At 33.2% G+C, this 21040-nt stretch overlaps 1 protein-coding gene across 1 annotated transcript; it reads left to right on the plus strand.

Annotated features, from left to right (window-relative positions):
* The first annotated feature begins 8838 nt into the window (after positions 1-8838).
* LOC135138709 (uncharacterized) lies at positions 8839-10067 on the plus strand. Its single transcript, XM_064068692.1, has 4 exons — positions 8839-9015; positions 9067-9082; positions 9133-9264; positions 9581-10067. The coding sequence occupies exons 1-4, from the start codon at positions 8974-8976 to the stop codon at positions 9874-9876; spliced, it is 486 nt and encodes a 161-aa protein (XP_063924762.1). The 5' UTR covers positions 8839-8973; the 3' UTR covers positions 9877-10067.
* The last annotated feature ends 10973 nt before the right edge of the window (positions 10068-21040 follow it).

Consider the following 21040-nt stretch of genomic DNA (forward strand, 5'->3'; position numbering starts at 1 on the left):
CAAAAAAGAAAAAATCAAAGAAAATGATTTAAAAATAAACAAACATTATATAACTCCAATACTTAACTGCTTAATTTTCTAACCTATCTAACAAAATTCTACATATATGGTTTAGACAATCAAAATTTACATCGCATGCTTTACTGATCAAGTTAAAGTGATTACACATTAAGGTTAGCGGCAATCTGCTTAAAATATTTGTTCTACAATCAGGCGCGTAAAGCGTTAACGTATGTTTGGAGTTTATGCATGGTATTAAGAAACAAATTTTGTTCAGCAAATATGGACAGTCAATACGGTTATTAAGTACATTATATAAAAATTTTATTGTCAATATTACGCGCCTAGTATTTAACAAATTACAATGGAATCTACGTAATAAAGTAGGATGATCACAACCTCTAGGTGGATAAGTATTATCGATTAAATAACAGATGAACTTTCAAAATTTTCTCTGAACAGCTTCAATTTGTTGTATGTGGACACCATAAATAGGAAACCAGATTAATGCACAATATTCTGCTCGAGATCTAATAAGTGAATTAAATAACAGAATCAGCGAACTTGCGTTCGTAAAATCACGACAGTTTCGGAAAATAAAACCATACATTTTATGACATTTTGAAATACAGTCCGATATATGATATGTAAAATAAAACTTATTGTCGAAAATTATATAGTTGGATTCATGTATCTTTTTACACACGTGACTAAAAGCTAACGTCCGAACTAATAACTGTTACTTTGTAGTAATTAGTCAAAAAGATGACAATGTTCATAACGTCAACATGACACAAATGTGTAAGCTCAGGCAGGTCTTTTGGTTTCGGTGCTTTCCGAATGGGTCGTGATTTTGCCGGGCTGGGAAGGACGCCGAGTCTTTCTTTTCGAGTTTTAATCTTCGAAACCGTTCGGCGAGTAACGCCTAGAGCATCTGCAACTCGTTAAAAATTTGAGCGAAATTATTAAGCATGAACCTTCAAGTGGTTTTTACTTACTTACTCGTTCTGTACCATTTAATGAGATTAAAGGACCGCCGTTTTCCTTCTCAAGAGCAAAATACTCTATAAAGTTGGACACGATGTCCTGGGCACGGGAACTCAAACGTTTGCCCGTCATGTTGTAGACCAAACACGAACAAGAAATAAGATAACAAAACATAAAAAATAGGACAACGAAACAAGAATCCTAACAACCAACGAACTTTACGAAGAACTGAATAGAAAACTTGAATAGAACAACGAAAAACTGCGATTAACCACTCTGAGTAAAACCAAAAATGACAGTGACGTTTGATGAAAAATCGATGAATTATTATCAGCACTGGGCGGAAAAATATCTTACGGATGCAATTCCCCAGTTGAAGCAAGGTGTGTTTTACGGCGAGTAGCGGGGACGCTTTGATCTGGTCCACAAGGTCGTAGCCAGTGCGTCGCTTGGAGTGTTTACAGCTTGTTAAAAAACTACTTCTATATTACTATATTACTTCAAATAAAAATACTCGATGCCCTTTTTAATTTTTCAAACACAGGACCACAGATTTGTGATCTTGAAATGTTATATTATGTTGATATAGTCCAAAAGAAAAATATATTTGTAATCAAACTATCGCCGAGACAGCACTGGATCGAGCGTATGAAACACAATTCCGCGCGTTGATTATCAGTCACTAGATTGACTACATCAGTGCCTGTCGCACTATGTGGACGCATTTATTACGTATTTTATCTTTTTCTAATTCAAGGAACTTTTTGGAAGAGAATAACTGACGTAGAGCGTAATTTGGCCTAATTTCGGTAGACATACTATTTGTCTGGCTCTTTGTTTTTGTAATCCTTAAAACAAAGATTCTTATGGTAGGTGCTCTCTGAACTTGTATGATACTTCGGTCACGTGTGTCAAAAGATACATGAATCCAACTATACCAAGGTCTTTAAAGCGATCTAATCGAATTAAGTATTTGCCTTCTATATTATAATTGTAAATAATGTTAATTTCTTTTCTGGACTAAGTAACAATGTAACATTTTTCTTTGTTTAGATACAGCCGGTTGTTGTTACCCCAGTTGGATAGAATATTTACATCATTTTGCAGTTTTACGCAATCACTTAGCGATTTAACTTCGAGGAAAAGTTTCAAATCGTCTGCAAAAAGTAACTTATTACTTGCTATAACATCAACTACGTCGTTAATAAAGATTAAGAATATTAGCGGACCTAAATTTGACCCTTGTGGCACTCTTGACGTAGACGAGAAGGAATTAGATACGAAATTATTATATTTAACACTCAAATTTCTTCCAATAAAGTACGATTCCGTTAAAGATAATAAGGATTTAGTAAAGCCAACGCATTCAAGCTTTTTTAATAAGATATAGTGATCAATCTGATCAAAGGCTTTACTAAAATCGGTATAGACGACATCAATTTGATTTCTATTGTCAATTGCCTCGGATGCATATTGGCTAAAGGAAGCCAAGTTGGTGGCCGTCAGAGCTGTTCAGTACTTAAGTAATACTGAAGTAATACTTCAAGTACTTTAAGTACTTCAAGTACTTTAAGTACTTCAAGTACTTTACTTGAAGTACTTTTATATCTAGGTACTTGGTACTTGGTACTTGGAGTATTTCTATAATGTACTTGAGTTTAGTACTTGATTTTGCCAAGTACTTTACTCCAAGTACTTCACTCAGTATTTTAAATACTCTTGAATTACTTGAAGTATGAAAGTGGAAATTTCAAATACTTTGGTCGCTATTTTACGAAGTTTTCACATCTCAAAATAGGGTCTGTTAAATACTTGAAGTTATTAATTCAATTATTTGATTAGATGTATTTTTATAGTAAAATCGTGTTTGTTTCCTGTGAGGTTATATTTTGATCTGTGATTGTGGATATCTTATCCACAATATGACGTACATTTCATAGGTACTTGCATAATGCCGATAGATAGGTAGGTAAGAAAATTAATGTCATAAATATGTCATTTGAGAGTGGATGACGACAGCAGAAGGGTCGGAGATCTGTGTAAAATTTTCAGCGATCTAAAGTTGTGAATATATGAATTTTGTCTTTTTTGTATTTTGGTCTGGAACTTAACTTTGCGGGTAGTTTTTCAGTTCCTTCCCGGTACCCCAAAGGGAATCGTGTTTGCTGACGTACCTGCTAAAGTGCAAGGTCGGATTTGAAAATATTTGAGAAATGATTCAGTACTTGTTCAAAAAGATATTTATTCTTTCATTAGTTTCTTAACCCCGCCGTGTAAGAAGCCTGGTCAGGGCGGAGAACTGGGCAGGGGATTATCCCTTTTATTACAATAGCAATAGCTGATGGCAGGTACAGACTTTCATATTCGCCTCTTGCTCGTAGAATTTAAACACAATTTTATGTTAAATATTTTGCAGTTTAATTTTCTTTATCATGTTAGACACTCGTTTTTTACCAAATTTTCTTTTTTTGTTTATACATGGTTCAGCCATATAATAGTATATTAAAGAACGAGTTTCATAAGGCAAATATTGAGGCACGAATCCAAGTTTATAGAACGAGCGGCGAAGCCGCGAGTTATATAAAGGATGAGTGCCTCAATGGCCTTATGAACGAGTTATTTATACTATTTTTTCTACCGCACACGTTTTTTCCCAAAATTTAATTAAAATTTGAAATTTTTTTAATCTGGGGACTTTTGTCGTGGTTGGTGATGGGTCGGTCTGACACTAACCACGAAATATTTGAGGTTCGAATTTTCACAACAACAATTGTAATTCGAATCAATTCGAGTTTTCGTAATTTAAAATTGGTTAAAACGTCTTGCGAAGAAGTTACGCGTCCGGAAACGTGGGAAATTTTAAGTTTAGATTTGCCACTGACATTCACCTCACATTTCTCGTCATTGCTACCAATCTTACCGATCTAAATTACACCAGATCTATTAAAGAACGCCTTTCCGCTATTAACGAACTGCTGTGACGTCATTTGCGTGCGTTAATAGCTCTATTAGAAAACCAAAAAACGTGGGCGGTAGAAAAACTTAGTTTGTTATTACTACTTATATTTTCTCACATTACAGTTTCAAATAATCTGTTAAATTGTATGAATTATTTAAACACCAACAATTTAAAAAGACGTAATGCAGAAAAACAATGATTTTAAAAGTCACACTAATTAGTGTCATTTATCTTTCCTGTGCGGATTTTATTTATTACCGTAGAACAACTTTACGTATTACATTGCATCGCTTATTACATAAACCCAATATTGTTCAAAATGAAATATGTTTTGTGAAACTCGGCTCGTAGTACCAATGTTTTTTATAATCCAGTTGATACGACCATGATTGTATGGTTTTGATGAGTACCGAATTGTACTTTGATATTGCTGGAAGGACCTTTGTTTTGTTGTGTGCGAAATAATAGACAGCGTTCGGTTTCGATGTTTAAATACAGGACGGTTATAGAAGTACAGAATTTACATTTGTATTTACAATATCAGGTAAAGATACCCAAAAGGGTCAGTGGCCGCTTCCGTAAATGGAACAAAATAGGTACATATTCACATTATAAAAAAATACAAAGTTAATGAAATTCGCGTTAGTATAATTGCCTAGATAAATACACCCCTACGAAATATTTTAACAATAATAAATTTAGTAGATATTTACCTGAATTTTCACAAAAGCCGTTGTTAGGCATTCCCTGAAGTCATTGTAGTTATCAGTTACTAATACCATCTTCTTTGGGTTTTCAGGTAAAAATAAAAAATAAGCCAATCGAAAATGTAAAGGAAAATTCTGAAAGTATTGTGGCATTAGAGGAACAAAATTTTGTATAAATGGACGGAACAGCATTACGAACCTATTATTTGTGATTTGTCAGTGTAAAGTTACATATATACTTAGTTAGACAAACATTGTAGTGATTAGTGTTTACTATTTAGTCACTGTAGTATTTAGGTTAATTTAATAATTTTTAGAATAGTAAATACGTAAGTGGTAGACAGATATATTCAGGAATATGGGGCATTCATTCCAAGAAAATTCTCAGCATTTTTGGTAACCGCAAAAGTAAAAAGCGACTAATTACTTTGATCACCTTGATATTTTTCAAGAGTTATAGTTTTCGCTGAAAATGGACTCTCGTTTCAGGCATTTTATTTTTTATTTAAAAAATGCATACGTTTTTTTTTGAAAATGCAACATAGTGACTTAAACATTTTTATGTCACGAGCATGTATATGTATCGCACTGCTCTTAAAATTTTGTTCTGAAAAATTTCAGTTTCACAAATCCGGCCCTGTGCACTTTCACAATGGGTAATGATTAAGGGTGCTATAAACTACCCACTAACTTAAACACGGAACCGGTTCATAAAATTCATATATTTTTAACACAACTTTATTAAAAAATCAGAATGTTTTGGTGGTGAACCAAAATTCAAAATTTTAAAAAAAGGCAACAGAAGCCTGAGAAAATACCATACAGCGCCGATGTTTTTGTTATAAATTAATAGTTAGCATACATAGACAACGCCGTCATGTATTTTATTTTAAATTTTAAATTAGAAATAGACGTTAATTTTGTCGAAGGCATTGTGTCAACAGAAAGATGTAAAAGTATTTCAAAAGAATATTGTTTATAAATAACATAGTATTATTAATAAGTGAGCTACCATTCTGCATTTAAGTTGATGTTTAAGCAATTTTTTATGTGGCGAAATATGTATTATTGTGTACTTAAATTCTGAGTATTAAAAAATTCAGTTCTAAAATATATTAAACTTTTTTAAAAAAACAGGAAAAGTTATCTAGTTCTACAGTATTTCAAATAATTAGAAAGTACTTGAAGCATTTTCAGTACTTCAAGTATTTGTAAGTAGGTACTTGAAGTATACCTCCAGTACTTCAAGTACTTGATCTGAAAAATTTGAATTTATTAAGGAAGTACTGGGTTCTGTATTGCTTGAATTTTCTATGAAAATATTTTCTTTGACAAATACAGTTAATTAATTCTTGGTTGAACCAACATGGGTATCGACGATTACTATTTTTAACTTTAAAAGTGCTTGCTTTTTTAAAGTTGAACTGTTTAGAGTCCGGGTTCATCTGGAAATTATTCACTGGTTTTACCTCAATTTGACACTGAAATTCCAATGCTGGATGGTAACGATCTTCATCAACTAAAGGGTTGTCTGATTTACAAACAAGAACCGTTGAATTACTAAAAATAAGATCAAGAGTACGATTAAGGATATTAAGAATGTGATTAAATTGAGATAAGTTTAGGAAGCTCGCAAAATTGTTTAAAAGTGATGAAAACCGATCATTCGAATTTGCAGAAAATTGTGGAATATTAAAATCTCCAACGATGAATACCTTATTATTATGAAATTCTTCCAAACAACTTAAGATATCTAAAAGCAGTTCATAGTCTTCATATGAAGTGGAAGGTGGAATATAGATTACAACTAGGTACATAGAAGAAGCTTTTACAAGTCGAAGAAATTTTCACACAAATAATATCCATAGTAGGCAGTGCATCATTAATTAAAGAAAGGTTTACTTGTACGCAAGTGTGCAAATTTTTTGCAGCAAATAAAACACCACCAGCCATCGAAGCATTCAACACATTATAATTTCTGTCTTTACAGAAGACAACATAATCTTGTGTGAAAAGTTCATTGTTTGATATACTCTCAAATAACCACGTTTCTGATAAGGCTATTATTTAAATCAAAGTTGCAGACAGAAATATTTCTATAAAACATATTGACTTTAGAATGTACCCCTGTAAATTTTGGTAGAATAATAGAGACTGATGTTGGTAATTGGGTGAATTAATTAGTTTAAGCGAACGATACGTGGTGAGCCGTTGTAGTACCGAATTTTTAGATTAGTTTCACCTATATACATGAATTTAATTAAACAGATACATAATAGCATGGACAAATCAGGTAAACAAGAAGATTATGAATATTATGATTCATTCACAGCTTTAAGGACAAGAGTTAAAAAAGAGATCAAAGCCTCAAGCTAAATCCAAAACTATTCTAGACTTATCTTAATTCACTGAAAAACGTGACAGTGCTACCTTCCGTAATGAATTGTGAGAACAAAATTTTTTCTAGTCCACAAACCATTGTTTATCAATTGGCTGCATACTTTTTTGGTAACTTTTCTACACCTACTGCTATTACTAGTGGTATGCAACGTGGTGTTAATACTGATGTTCTCCATTTAAAACATGTTTCTGAAGATGAAATATTAAAGGCCTTATTCAAGTTGAAACCAAGTCACACTGCAGGTCCTGATCTCATTCCATCATTTTTGCTTCGTGATTGTAGATCAGTGTTTACATTTCCGTTCAAAATCAGCTTCAATAAAATTTTAAGTTCTCCACATTTTCGGGAACAATGAAAAATCTTTAAAGTCTGTCCGGTGTTTATAGGAATATTACAAATTACAGATCAATTGCATTAATTAACAATATGGCTAAGGTTTTCGAATTTATCATATTTGAACATACTGCACGTTATATCTCTAATAAAATATCCATTAATCAGCATGGTTTCATAGCTCAAAGATCTACTATTAGCAATCTGGTATCGATAACGCACTTTTTATGTGATAATCTTGACAAACATCAGCAACTTGATGTTGTGTATATTGATCTGACAAAAGCACTTGATAGAGTGGATCATCAGTTACTGCTAAATAAACTCGATTGGTTTATCTCAAAAATACATAGCTCTCATGTCGTCTTATCTTCAGAATAGATCACAATTCATTCAGTATATATATATTGACTCTCTCAATGTGCACTACCTACTCTATGCCAATGATAAATGAAAATGACTGCAATACACTCGAAGATAATATTGACACTATACAGGCCAGATGTTCTAAAAACAATCTCTTTCTTAACCCAGACAAATGTTGTGTAATATCTTTTTCAAGAAACATCACCAACGTAACGAGCTACAACTACATGATTTCGAGGTCGCAGAATCGAGCAATACTAACGCATGGTGTAAATTTGTTTTATTGTTTGTAAATTCACTATTCATGTTAGGGTTTTAATCGTTAACTGGTTCTAACACAAGTTTAACCGTCAGATATTTGTTCAGATAAAGTACTTGCTAAGAGATTTGCAGAGAGATTTATAACTTGGTAAACAAGTGACTAAGTGAATTTCATGACTTGCTAAGAGATTTCATGAAATTCACTTAGTCACTTGTTTACCAAGTTATAAATAAGGTTTCTGGATGCTTATACTTAAGTATTACATTATAGCACTTCTTAATTCTTCACACAAGATTGCACAAGTTTTACTTCAAACGAGATTGGTTTTTTCTTGTTTCATCTAAATATTTTGTTGATTAATGCTTCCATCATAAAGCCTATGGCCTATGAAAAGAAGATATGAAAATATTGAAATCACACATTCGTAAAAAGAGAGTGCGAAGCGACTTAAAATAACTGTAACGAGACACTGAACATGTTTAAAGAAAAATGCAACTAATAAGGACGTAATGTTCAGCACACATTGTGCCAGGTAGATGTACTTATAAAAAGAAACCGGTTCGTTATTGTCATAGTTGCATATATGATCATAGTTGCATATATGGACAAGGTCAAAAATGCGACGCAGTAGTCACGGACGATAGTGCAATATTACCTCATTCTTCTATAATAATATTCTAAAAATAACCTGCAACGAAAATTCACAATTACCATTTAATAAATCCATTTACTTAATTCCGGTAAATTGACCTTTTTATTCAATGAATATGTAAAGTACCAACTTTATCGCATAAAAATTATTTCGATATTTTTAACGCAGTCGTCGGATCTTCGTGGTAAAAGCTCGTGCTGATTTGCGATTACTCATTTTCTATTTTTGTTACGTATATACAGCGCATATAAAAGCCACAATTCCATTGGAACGGTGTACTTTTGCAGTGCCACTCCTACTGTTACAATGGAATTCTCACGAGTACTTCTCTTAACAGTTTTTTATTCTGTAAGTACATCCAACAAAACATAGTTCACTTTATCAATCTGTTGTTTACAGTTCACTTGCACTGGAGGTAAGATTATATAGCGCGGCAAGGTCACCTACATACAACTCTTTTTGTAGCCAGCAAAAATAACTGGGACGATTGGGCCGAAAACTTAAACTGGGATATACAACAAAGGGTTAGGCAAAGTTTAAGTGGTTTGGACAATCTGTGGAGCACCATATCTCAACAAGTCCAACAGAATTTAGCAGGTATTAATCCATCTGTGAGTAACTCCGCTAACTATGTCAACCCACTTGGTACCGTTTACGAACACGAAGTATACGAAAACATACCGCAAGCCACAGTTCAGTTTAATAAGAAATTTGGTGGTTTCGGCCATTTAGGCAGTTTGGACAATTTAGGAAGTACCATTTCTCAGCAAGTGTATGAAGGTTTGAGACCAGTGCGTGAAATGCAAACTAAATTCAAGATAAAATTCGGAGAAGATGGTACCACAGTCGCCACGTTTAAAGATCTACTTGAAAATATAGGCAGGTTCTGAATTTTTACATTAGATATTTCCAGATAAACAACTGATTGTGCGCGATGGGGTCTTTTACAAATGCGAAGGTACCATTTCCGAAGAGGATGGTTCCTGCTCTGGTACTTTACGCAAATCGTCTTTCGAAAGCAAGAGAGACTTCTGTTACGCAAATATCAAGACAATTATTAACAATTGGTACTGCATTTCGCCCGGTGGCGGTGTCAGTTCCGGAACTATTAATGGAAACGTGTACTGCAATGGTTTCCAGAACAACCCCACTCTGTTGATTTCGAGGGAAGATTACAGAAATTTGTGTGGTGACGTTGGGATCCTGTAACTTACAAATACTTCGGTACTCATCCTATAGGAGACCACAGTTCTGATGTAAGGTGCTCCAGTGGTACTCCTTACACGTGTACTTACACGGAAGACAGAAATCCCAGAGTTCCCAATTACACACACACTTTGTTATAAAAAAGTTTAATGTATCGTTACACTGTAAAAATAATAAAAAGTATGTTGGTTACAGTGAGAGAATACTATCTACTAGTATCTTTTTGGTCGTATCACAAGAAAAACAATCACATTTTCAATAGTATAAACGGCGAGTGCATTCAGAAAACTAAGTGCTGAAAATGACAATGACATATTTATATATAAATTAGTATTGATACTGGTTTCTACTAAGTCTTGAAAATACACTGACCGGCAAAAAAACCGGCCGCCCTGAAAAATTTCGCAAAACCACTTTAAAAATTATTAATTTAACTAGTGATCTTTATTTTATTAAAGAATCATTCACTATTGACACATGATGTACAAATTAGCAAAATAAAGAAGACAATTAAACGCACAATTAAATTTAATTTAACAAAATAACAGAAACAGACCACGTACGATACTCTCTTTAAAAAACCAATAAAGGAGGCTGTTGTTGTAAACAGTGTTTTAAATCATTTGATTATAAGTTTGGCAATTAATAAACGTTTTCACGCGAAAATAATTCCGTTAACTCTTACATAAATTTAATTCTGCGTTTAATTGGTTTCTTTTTTTTTTGCTGATTTATACCTCATTGTCAATAGTGAATGGTTCTTTAATAAAACAACGATCACTAGTTAAATTAGTAATTTTTAAAGCTTGGTTTTGCGAAATTTTTCAGGGTGGCCGGTTTTTTTGCCGGTCAGTGTAGTTTCGCACAATATTATCATAATTTCAATTAATAGAATATCACTTGTGATGTCTGGGAATACGTCGTATGTGGATTCAATGGGTCCAATGAGCGTCGGTGTGAACACTATGGCCAGGTTGTGTGGGTTCATTTTATTGATGGCAAAATGCAAAGATACTAGGTAACAATTTACAAGTTAATGATGAATACTTAGAAAAAAAAATTGAAAAACAAAATAATACTAATGGTAAGGAAACTACTTCAGAACAACCACTGATTCAGTTACTAGAACAAGTTCTTAAAAAAACTAATGAACAATCAACAGGAATAAATATAGGTAAAATAGCAAAAGAATTTACCATTGAAAAATTTAATGGAAAAAATTCAAACGCGAATCAATGGATAAGTAGTTTTGAAAAAGAATGTGAAAAATTCAATATAATAGAAAATGAAAAAAAAAATCGAGATTTTAAAATCATTCATGGACAAAGGTGTTACCGATTGGTACAGCAATACACTCTTGAAACTTTATTAATGGAGAATTGGAAAATTGGAAAAAACCTTTTATGATACATTTTCTAGTAAAAGTTGGTCTTCAATAAGATATGCAATATCATTTAAATATCAAACCGGCCCCATGCTTGATTACGCGCTAAAAAAAGAAAAACTTTTATTAGAAGTAAGAAAGTCCATTGATGATGGAACACTAATAGATTTAATCGCTATTGGCTTGCCAAATTTCGTAGCTGATAGAATTGACAGAGAGAAACTAAAGAAAACTGAAGACCTATATAATGAAATAGGTAAATTGGAACATTTAGCTTCTAAGAAAAATTTAGAAACAAAAAAATATAGAGTCAATGATAAAGACAAAAGCGAAAAGATACCTTGTGAAATCTGTAAAAGTAAAAACAAAGGTGTTAGATTTCATCCTGAAACCGAATGCTGGTTCAAAGATGGAAAAAACGATGAAGGAAAAACAAAACACGTAAACAATTCTATATTAGAAGTAGAAGTGAGTAATAATGTTCCAAAAAACTGATGATTCCACCATTAATTAGGCTCAAGTTAAAACTAAACGATATCTTAGAAGTATGTGCTATTTATGACGCAGGCTCCAATGTTTCATTGATAAATTCAAAATGAATACGTTTGAAACCAAGAAATGACAAAACGATGAAAAGGATTAACTTGAAGACAATTAATGGTGTACATAAATCAGATGGAGTAATAACATTAAAAGTAAAAATAATAAATATAGAAGAAAAAATAGATGTATTCATAATAAATAATGAAAACTTTAAACATGACTTTCTAGTTGGATTTGTATAAAAAATTCAAACTGATAGAAAATGAAAAACTGGAAAACTAATGATTTCGAAGAAACACAAGAAAGATATCAAATAAACTTCAATGAACATGTAGATCAAGAAAACTTTGAAATCTTGACAAATCACTTGAACCATCATGAAGAAAAAATGTTAAAAAATCTTATAGAGGAATATAAAAATATATTTGCAAAAGACAAATACGATACAAGGACAGTAAAGGATTACGAAGCCAGAATAGATCTCATAGTAGATAAATATTGCAGTAAGAGACCATATAGATGCACAATTCAAGACAAAAAGGAAATAGAGGAACAAATTTTTAAACTACTCAAAAAAGATTTAATCAAACAATCATACAGCCCTTTTGCAGCCCCAGTAACACTAGCTTATAAAAAAGATGAAAACATAAAATCAAGATTATGTATAGATTTCAGAGACCTGAATAAGATAATAGTTCCCCAATCACAACCTTTTCCACGAAGATCTAGTAATAAAAACAAGAAATTGCAGATACTTTTCGAAACTTGACATAAACTCAGCGTTTTGGTCCATTCCTTTAAGGTAGAAGATAAACGAAAAACTGGATTTGTAACCCAAGAAGGTCACTTTCACTGGACCTATCTACCATTTGGACTAAAATCGTTACCAGCTATATGTCAAAGAATATTAAGTAACATAATAAGAAAACATAAATTATCAGATTTTGCAGTCAACTATACAGACGACATATTGATTTTTTCAAAAACCTTCGAAGAACACATTAATCATTTGTCGCAATTACTAGAAGCAATAATGAATGAAGGTTTCCGATTAAAACTTTCTAAATGTACATTTGCCTTGGATTCCGTATAATATTTGCGATATGTAATAGAATACAATTCAATTTCTCTCCTAAAGGATAATTTGATTTCAATACGAAATTTTCCGGTTCCAAGAAATCAGAAAAATGTTCGACAATTCTTGGGGAAGATAATTTTTTATAATGAATATGTACCGAAAATTTCTATTATTCTGGAACCACTACATAATTTATTAAGAAAAGGTCAAAAATTCACCTGGTCTACAGAATGTCAAAAAGCCTTTGAATATATGAAGAATTTCTTCTGCCAGCAGCCGGTCTTAGGTATTTTTGATCCGGAATTACCAATATACATTTACACAGATGCAAGCTTACAAGGTACAGCAGTTGTGATGAAACAACCACAACTAAATAATAATTCGGAAATAGAAAAAACAGTAGCATACTTCTCCAAGAAACTTAATGAAACTCAGAAAAGAAATAATGCTATTTACCTAGAATGCCTAGCAATAAAAGAAGCAGTACAGTATTGGCAACACTTGCTAATAGGAAAACACTTCAAAGTGTTTTCGGATCATAAGCCGCTAGAAAAAATGAATATTAAAGCTAGAACTGACGAAGAATTAGGGGATCTCACTTTCTACTTATCACATCATGACATGGAAATAATATACCGCCCAGGCAGAGATAACTTGGAAGCAGACTGCTTAAGCAAAAACCCAGTATTGGAGCCTCAAGAAGACGAAGAAGATAAATTAAAAATTGTCAATCTAATAAAAGTAGAGGATATCATACAAGACCAAGAGGGTAACAAAAATTTAACAAATAATAAAAATAATCTAATATTTGAAGATAATCTATATTACAGAAAAGAAAGGAAGAAGAAGAAAATTGTATTATCAGAAGAGATTTGTAAAAAACTTATAAAAAATATCCATAAGGAATTTTGCCACATAGGCATAAAACAAATGTAACGCAAAATACTACCTTACTATACGGCAGAAGATATACCAAAAAATATCGAAAAAACTTGCAAAAATTGTGAAATTTGCATACAAAATAAATAAGAAGACATAGTAAAATTCGTCAAATGTCACATCTCGGCCCCGCAAAAAAGCCGTTTGAAGTGGTTTCCAAAGATAGAATCGGTGGATTCGGTGATTCACGATCCACTAAAAAATACTTACACCTTCTAGTAGATCATTTTACTAGATTTGCATACATAGTAACATCAAAGACACAAAACGCGAGGGATTTGATTAAACTGACAGAAAATGTGCTAAGAAACCATATCATCGAAATACTTTTAACTGACCAATACCCAAGCATAAATTCTAAAGATTTAAAAAATTTCCTAGAAGAAAAAATATCACAATGATCTTTACAGCAGCTAACGCACCATTCTTGAATGGTTTGAATGAAAGACTCAATCAAACTTTAGTAGATAAAACTAGATGTGTAATAAATGAAGAAAAAAAGAACAAATGTGCATGGACAAACATAGCACATAACTGTGTAAATAAATACAATGGAACCGAGCATAAAGTAACAAGGTTTAGTCCAAAATATTCATTACTAGGTAAAGATACATCAATATTACCAGAGGAATTGAAAAAAAAGAAAGATCGTAATGATCTAGAGAATGATAGAGCAATTGCCTTTGAAAACAGTAAAAAAAAAATCATGACTACAATAAAAAACTATACCTATGACAAAAATAGGATAGATTATAACTTCAAGCTCGGAGAACTAGTATATGTTGAAAATGGCAACCGACTGAAACGGAAAAAATTAGATGTATTAAGAATTGGACTTTACAAAATCCTAAGGAAAATATCAAATTCTATACACGAAATACACACCACTCATAGAAAATCAGAATCAAATTTATTTCATGTCTCCAAACTCATTCCTGCTCCAAGTACTTCAAAGGAAGAAACCAAAACAGGCACTTAGTTATTAACTGCTTTTGCTTATGTATTATAATTTGTACCAAAACTTTTGTACAAAAATTTAAATCAAAAATAGTACAAAACTCAAAAATGTTACAAAACTCAAAATTTGTAACATAACTCAAAATTGGTAAGCTACATTATAGTAAAAGTTGCGTGGCCAGCGGTCATCAAACAATATAACTCTTCAACCAATAATTTCAACGCAAATTAATCTTTAAAAATATAAAACTCAAAACGTTATCCAATCGAGAATACAAAGGGCCATTTATCATCAAAATTAAACTGAACTTTAAAAATATGAACAAAAAACAAAAATTAAAACATTTTATGAAATCATGCACCTTTTTGGAGATATCAACACTTACCCCTTGAACACATTGAACTGGCAACTGGTTAAAGGACTCTGGATGGATCTTTTGGTCTTTTATAAGTAAAGACCCCTCCAAAGGAGTTGTTGTTTTTACAAAGTTGTTTACTATTTACCAGTCTATTTGAGATGTCGTAAAAGTAATTGTGTTTCCACCAAATTAGGCTTAATTAATTTTAATATGAAGATTTTTAGTGGTTAAATGTCCTTCTTGTTAAAATTTAAACCATAAAACTATAAAACTGGACAAAGGCATCATGTCCAGTCAAATGGCGCCAATATTTAACTGTGAAATTATAAACCTTGCTTAGCGTGGTTTGAAAGCATAAAATCCAAGATTCACAATTACAACCTTGATTTTTACGACAATGACGAATGTTCTGATTCATACTGACAAAAGTAATTTATCGCCCGTTACATCTCCTCCCTGCTAGGGAAACAAATGCTATGCTTTAATTAGCATACATTTGATTTCTGACCAGGCAACTTCCTTACCTAAAACTTCTAACTACTATAATATTTCATCTTTCCGTCTTGAAACATGGACAGCGGGGCTTCTTCACATAGGCAATGATGTAGATTCAACCGTATCGAAAGAGGATTCCAATTTTCATGTTTGCCAGCATAGTCTAGTAGTGTTACTAAGGACTCCTTTTCGTTAACTGTCCAGATTGAGATAATTTTGCTGTAACCTCAATCTATTCTCAAAATTCTCAAGTTGATAGTCCATTAGCTAAGTTCTTTGTTTCGGACTTCAAGCTCGGTGACATGTGGGCCTTCGGATAACGTCATTGCTCATGCTCAAGAGTTGACTCTTGACCATGCCCACTCGATAGGTCGATCTATAACACTCATTCCCAATGTGTATTAGTAAAATAATAAAGTAAAGATTCTAATAAACTAATGTTAGTGAGAGTCCTCTAATATTTTATATAAAAACTGCCAGTTGGGGCAAGTGTATCAATCTCCGCTATATGCATTAATAATATTTTTTAAGCCTCTTTGTAGTCGTCATCGCGACTTCCTTTTTGGTTGTTTCCTAAAAACAAATAGACCACGTAACTACTTTGTACTTGGATTAAAAACATTTTATAAACCATTAGAATTATTAATAATGAAATAGACAGCTATAAACCCGCCAAAAATATATTTGATATATTTAACTTAACAACTTTCTTTATTTATGTTTATACAACACCCACATATGCTCGGGAGCTTGTCCTTTGGTCCTTGTATGATACAGATGACGCGGTGGACTACCCACTGTAGATGAGGTTGGTTCATCTAACTACTCTGTTTCAGATTCTAAGCTGTCTGAACTCATGTCTGAAGTTTCTGATTCAGCAGAGCTTATTTCCTTTTGAATATCATTTTCTTGTTTGATTTTATATCTTGTTCGTCGCTTGTAACGATTTCACCTAATGAGACATATAATTAAATATATAACATTCAATGGTCCGACATTATCCATGGAAGCAAATCCCCACGGGCATGCAGGAACTGGCGTATGTCGCCTTTCTGTCTTTACCTTGCCAAGATACTTTGTTGCTACGCATGAATTACAGCTTTCACAGTATTTTCGAATATCTGTAGTCATGCCCTTCAAATAAGTAAAAATCACGAGAAATATTCTCTAATGTTTTGTTTCTCCCTCCATGGGGTGCTATATGTGCATCGTGATAAAGTTCTATCATTTTTCTTCTTAATGTTTTGGTATTATAGCAATTCATCATATTGTTGTGAAGCAGTTCTCTCTTTATAAAATAGTCCTTTTCTTGACTTATAAAATCCCTCAATAGTAATTAACTTTTGAATATCGTTATCTACACTTTGTAGTTCTTTTAATTTATCTAGATCGTATAAAATTGGAGTACAATTGTTATGAAGATGTCTTAATGTTCTAACTAAACATGAAGATTCTTCTTCTTCTTCATTTTCAACTGTTACTGGATCTAATGGGTAATCTAATCTTGTTAGGGAACCGACATGATTATGTTTACCTGGTGGTTTACAGTGGATTGTTCTGGTGATTTTTTTTTAATTTTGTGGTTCTTTATAAGAGTCAAGTCTCCAAGGAGGTGCCCTGTTTCGGGTGAGTTTGTTCCATTTTGAAATGGCCATTCTGGCCCATATTTTGGTATTCGTCTTATAGAATCGTTACTTAGAGACGGATTTAGAATAACATGGTTTATCTTATCACACAATTTCTTGTGTGTCTTTTTTTTTTCTTTTTCTTGCTCTATTCGTTCACCGGGCTCAGTGCGAAGTTTATCTACAGATGGCCATAAAGTGCAGGGAATGCAATAAAAAACTACTACATTGGATGTGCCAATCTCAGTAAATCCGCTTATAATTCTCTAAAAGATACTGGTTTGATTAAAACTTGGGGCTGCCGCTTATGTAGCAAATCCATATATCAAGCAAAATCTTCCTGATGCTTTAAAAAATGTCCTAATTGGCTTATCCCGCGTTATTAGTGAAAACTTCTCTATGCTTAGTCAGCAAATCGCTGACTTAAAGAATGAAAACTTAATGCTCCACGAAAATATATCTAAATTAACGGAAAAATTTGATAGTGTTTGTAATGGGACAAATGATACTGCCTGTTTCTCTTCTTAAGCTAAGACGCTGAAAAAGGCATCTATTATTGTCATTAAGTCTAAGGATTACTCAAAATCAGACATTATTTCCAACATTAATCCCGATAATTTCCAAAGTTAAACAAATAAAAAATGGTGGATTAGCCTAAACTACTGAAACTAGAAACATGAATTTTGTGTTTTAAGCACCCATTAAGAAAGAATTTTTGAAAATTCAGCCCCTAAAAAGGTAAAATAAGGGATGAAATTTTGTGTGGGGGGTCTCGTGAATTTTTAAGTTAGACACTTATGCGCTAAAATAAATAATTGTCCTAATTTAAAGACAAAACCTGAAGTACCAATGACCACCGGGAACCACCATTCCGTTTACAGTGAAACATAAACCTTCCGCAGGTATGTGAGAACTAATAATAAACTTTACGTTCAAAACTTTTGGAAACAATTGGAGATGTGTTATGACATCAAATTTTCGACAAATTTCAAACTTTAGCTTTTATTTTTTAGTGACACAACCTACAGTTACAGTGACCGAAGTTCTACAGACGTCGTTCGCTTCTTCAGCTAAAATCAAGAGCATTATTTAAATAAAACTACATAATTATGTTTCAGAAAAGAGGTGTCAGACTGTCACACTAGCCACACCACTTGTCCATGCTATAAAAAAAATTATGGATTTTGATTTTTAGAGATGTGTACTTATTTTCATCATACACTTTGCACACCGTACGAATAAAAAACTCACATTTCGATATTAGGTCGCAGAATCGAACAATACTAACACGTGGTGTAAATTTGTTTTATTGTTTGTAAATTCACAGTTCATGTTAGGATTTTAATCGTTAACTTGTTCTAACACAACTTTAACCGTCAGAGATTTGTGCAGATAATATACTTGCTAAGAGATTTCATGAAATTCACTTAGTCAGAACTCACCGTTTGTTTACCAAGTTATAAATAAGGTTTCTGGATGCTTATACTTACCAAAGTATTACATTATAACACTTCTTAATTTTTCACACAAGATCGCACAAGTTTTACTTCACACTAGATTGTTTTTTTCTTGTTTCACGTAAATATTTTGTTGATTAATGCTTCCATCATAAAACTGTCTGATTTCCAATCTTAATCTCAAATAAGAATTCTTTGCTGTTTAAAATTTCACGAGAGTGTATGGCGAATTTAAATGTTTATTGCTTTTAGAAACTTTAACACTTGTTCGATTGTAGTTTAATGTCAGAGCCATGGAAATTGAGCATTTAAATGGAATTGAACTAAATAACACAGAAACACGTGGCAGAAGCGGAGTGCGCGGTTTCCTGTCGAGCTGGCGGTCGCGCCATCTGCACAAGGGATGCAAGCCTAGGATAGAAATCAGGGGCGTCGGAATGACGTGACGTTGGCGGTTTGGTCCAATAACCGGGACCCAACCACGAGTGGTGTAAATCTGTTTTATTGTTTGTAAATTCACAGATCATGTTAGGATTTTAGTCGTTAACTGGTTTTAACACAAGTTTAAACGTCAGAGATTTGTTCAGATAAAGTATCATCATATCATCATCACATCACCGAGATAGTTTTCTCGTAACCTTGAAAATTACATCACCGAGAAGCTTTTCTCGCAAGGCCTGATGCATTTTGTGTTTATTTATCATGTATTTGTTTGGGATGAGCTGGGAACAGTCACGATATAACCTCTCAAAGCTAATTATTTTCAGTAACCAATCACTTGGAGAGTGTCGCATAATTTAACACAATGTAAATTCTTTGTTTCATGCGTTTGTAAAGTGTGGCATAATTTAACATCCGGTAAATTCTTTCTTCTGGCAGCGGCCATGTTTAATGAGTACTTTCAAACCGAGCACATGTTTGAACTGTAAAATTTCGCCGAACAAATTGACAACATTGTGGGTCATGAAGAACGTGCATTTTATTCCTTTGATTTAGGCCATTGTCTGCACAACGCCACAGGATGAATCGCATTTCTAAATCGCATATTTTTGACGTATTGTTTTGGAACGACGCATTTGTCCGACGCCATTTTGGACCTCCAGATTGTTTTGTTAGGTTTTTATTTATGTGTTTGTTTGGGGGAATGTAAAACGATGGCCCACGATGCAGCTGAATAACTTCACTTTTAAAATTTTACCAATAACTCGAATGGATGTTAAAGATGTTAAACTTTTTTAGTTTTGCAATTTTTCACTTTTTTTTTGTTTTATAAATTTTTGATAGTTGTTTCATCTAAATATTTTGTTGATTAATGCTTCCATAATGAAAATGTCTGATGTCCAATCTTAATCTCAAATAAGAATTCTTCGCTGTTCAAAATTTCACGAGAATTCGATTGTAGTTTAATGTCAGAGCCATGAAAATTGAACATTTAAATGGAATTAAGGTAAATAACACAGAAACACGTGGCAGAAGTGGAGTGCGCGGTTTCCTGTCGAGCTGGCGGTCGCGCCATCTGTACAAGGGATGCAGGCCTAGGATAGAAATCAGGGGCGGTCGGAATAGCGTGACGTTGCCGGCTTGGTCCAATAATCGGGACCCAACCACGAGTTTGCGACCGTAACGGTTTGTTCGTCTAGGCACGTTTCTCCGTGATAGAGGGGTGCTGGGCGGCAGTCTTTGCGATACAATAGAATTAACGTCGGGGGTAGGAGAACAGGCACGACCAGGAGCCCCAAACTCCGCTTGAGCTACAACGCCCCCTATGGGTAATTCTTCTGTGCTCTAGAAAGAAATTGAAATAGTTCGATCGCCACACTCTTGTAGCGTTTTGATGCCGCTGTCGATAGAAGTTTTTATTAAAATTTTGTTCTCTTGTTGACTGCCATAATTTTAAATTTGCCGCCACACGCCCGTAATGACTTGTGTATTTGCATCCAGTTACTTTACTAAAGATTTTTTCTTTGTTTTTATTAAATTTGTGAAATTCAAATATTTACATTGATTGACAACTGAGCATTAAGCTGTGTCTTCAACCGGCACAACTTTGTCGCAGCTTTTTTTTTCAGTCGAGAAATAAATAATTTTGTGTCCTCCATATATTTTGTGTTTTATTTAGCCGTACTTTTCCAACCTTGGGGCCCAGCACTTGCATCTGAAGGCATTCCGCCACAAAAAAATACACAACGTAGGTTCCATTTTGTTAGACGATCACAGCCAAGGCCAAATTTTTTTAATGTTTGAATTTTTTGCGGGCTCTCAAATTTTTTTTTCACGTGTTCATTTAAGGCGGGTTGTTTGGGTCATCGCAATGGAGATTATCAGGGACC

This window comes from Zophobas morio, unplaced genomic scaffold (assembly GCF_036711695.1).
Source record: "Zophobas morio isolate AGI-343-1 ecotype UQ-CSIRO unplaced genomic scaffold, CSIRO_AGI_Zmor_V1 ptg000030l, whole genome shotgun sequence".
NCBI classification, from domain to species: domain Eukaryota; kingdom Metazoa; phylum Arthropoda; class Insecta; order Coleoptera; family Tenebrionidae; genus Zophobas; species Zophobas morio.

Excerpts from the sequence above, each read along its gene's own strand:
- LOC135138709 (XM_064068692.1), top strand. The coding sequence starts at position 8,974 with ATGGAATTCTCACGAGTACTTCTCTTAACAGTTTTTTATTCT. Across the intron at positions 9,265-9,580 it reads AGTCCAACAGAATTTAGCAG|ATAAACAACTGATTGTGCGC; the intron begins GTATTAATCCAT and ends AGATATTTCCAG.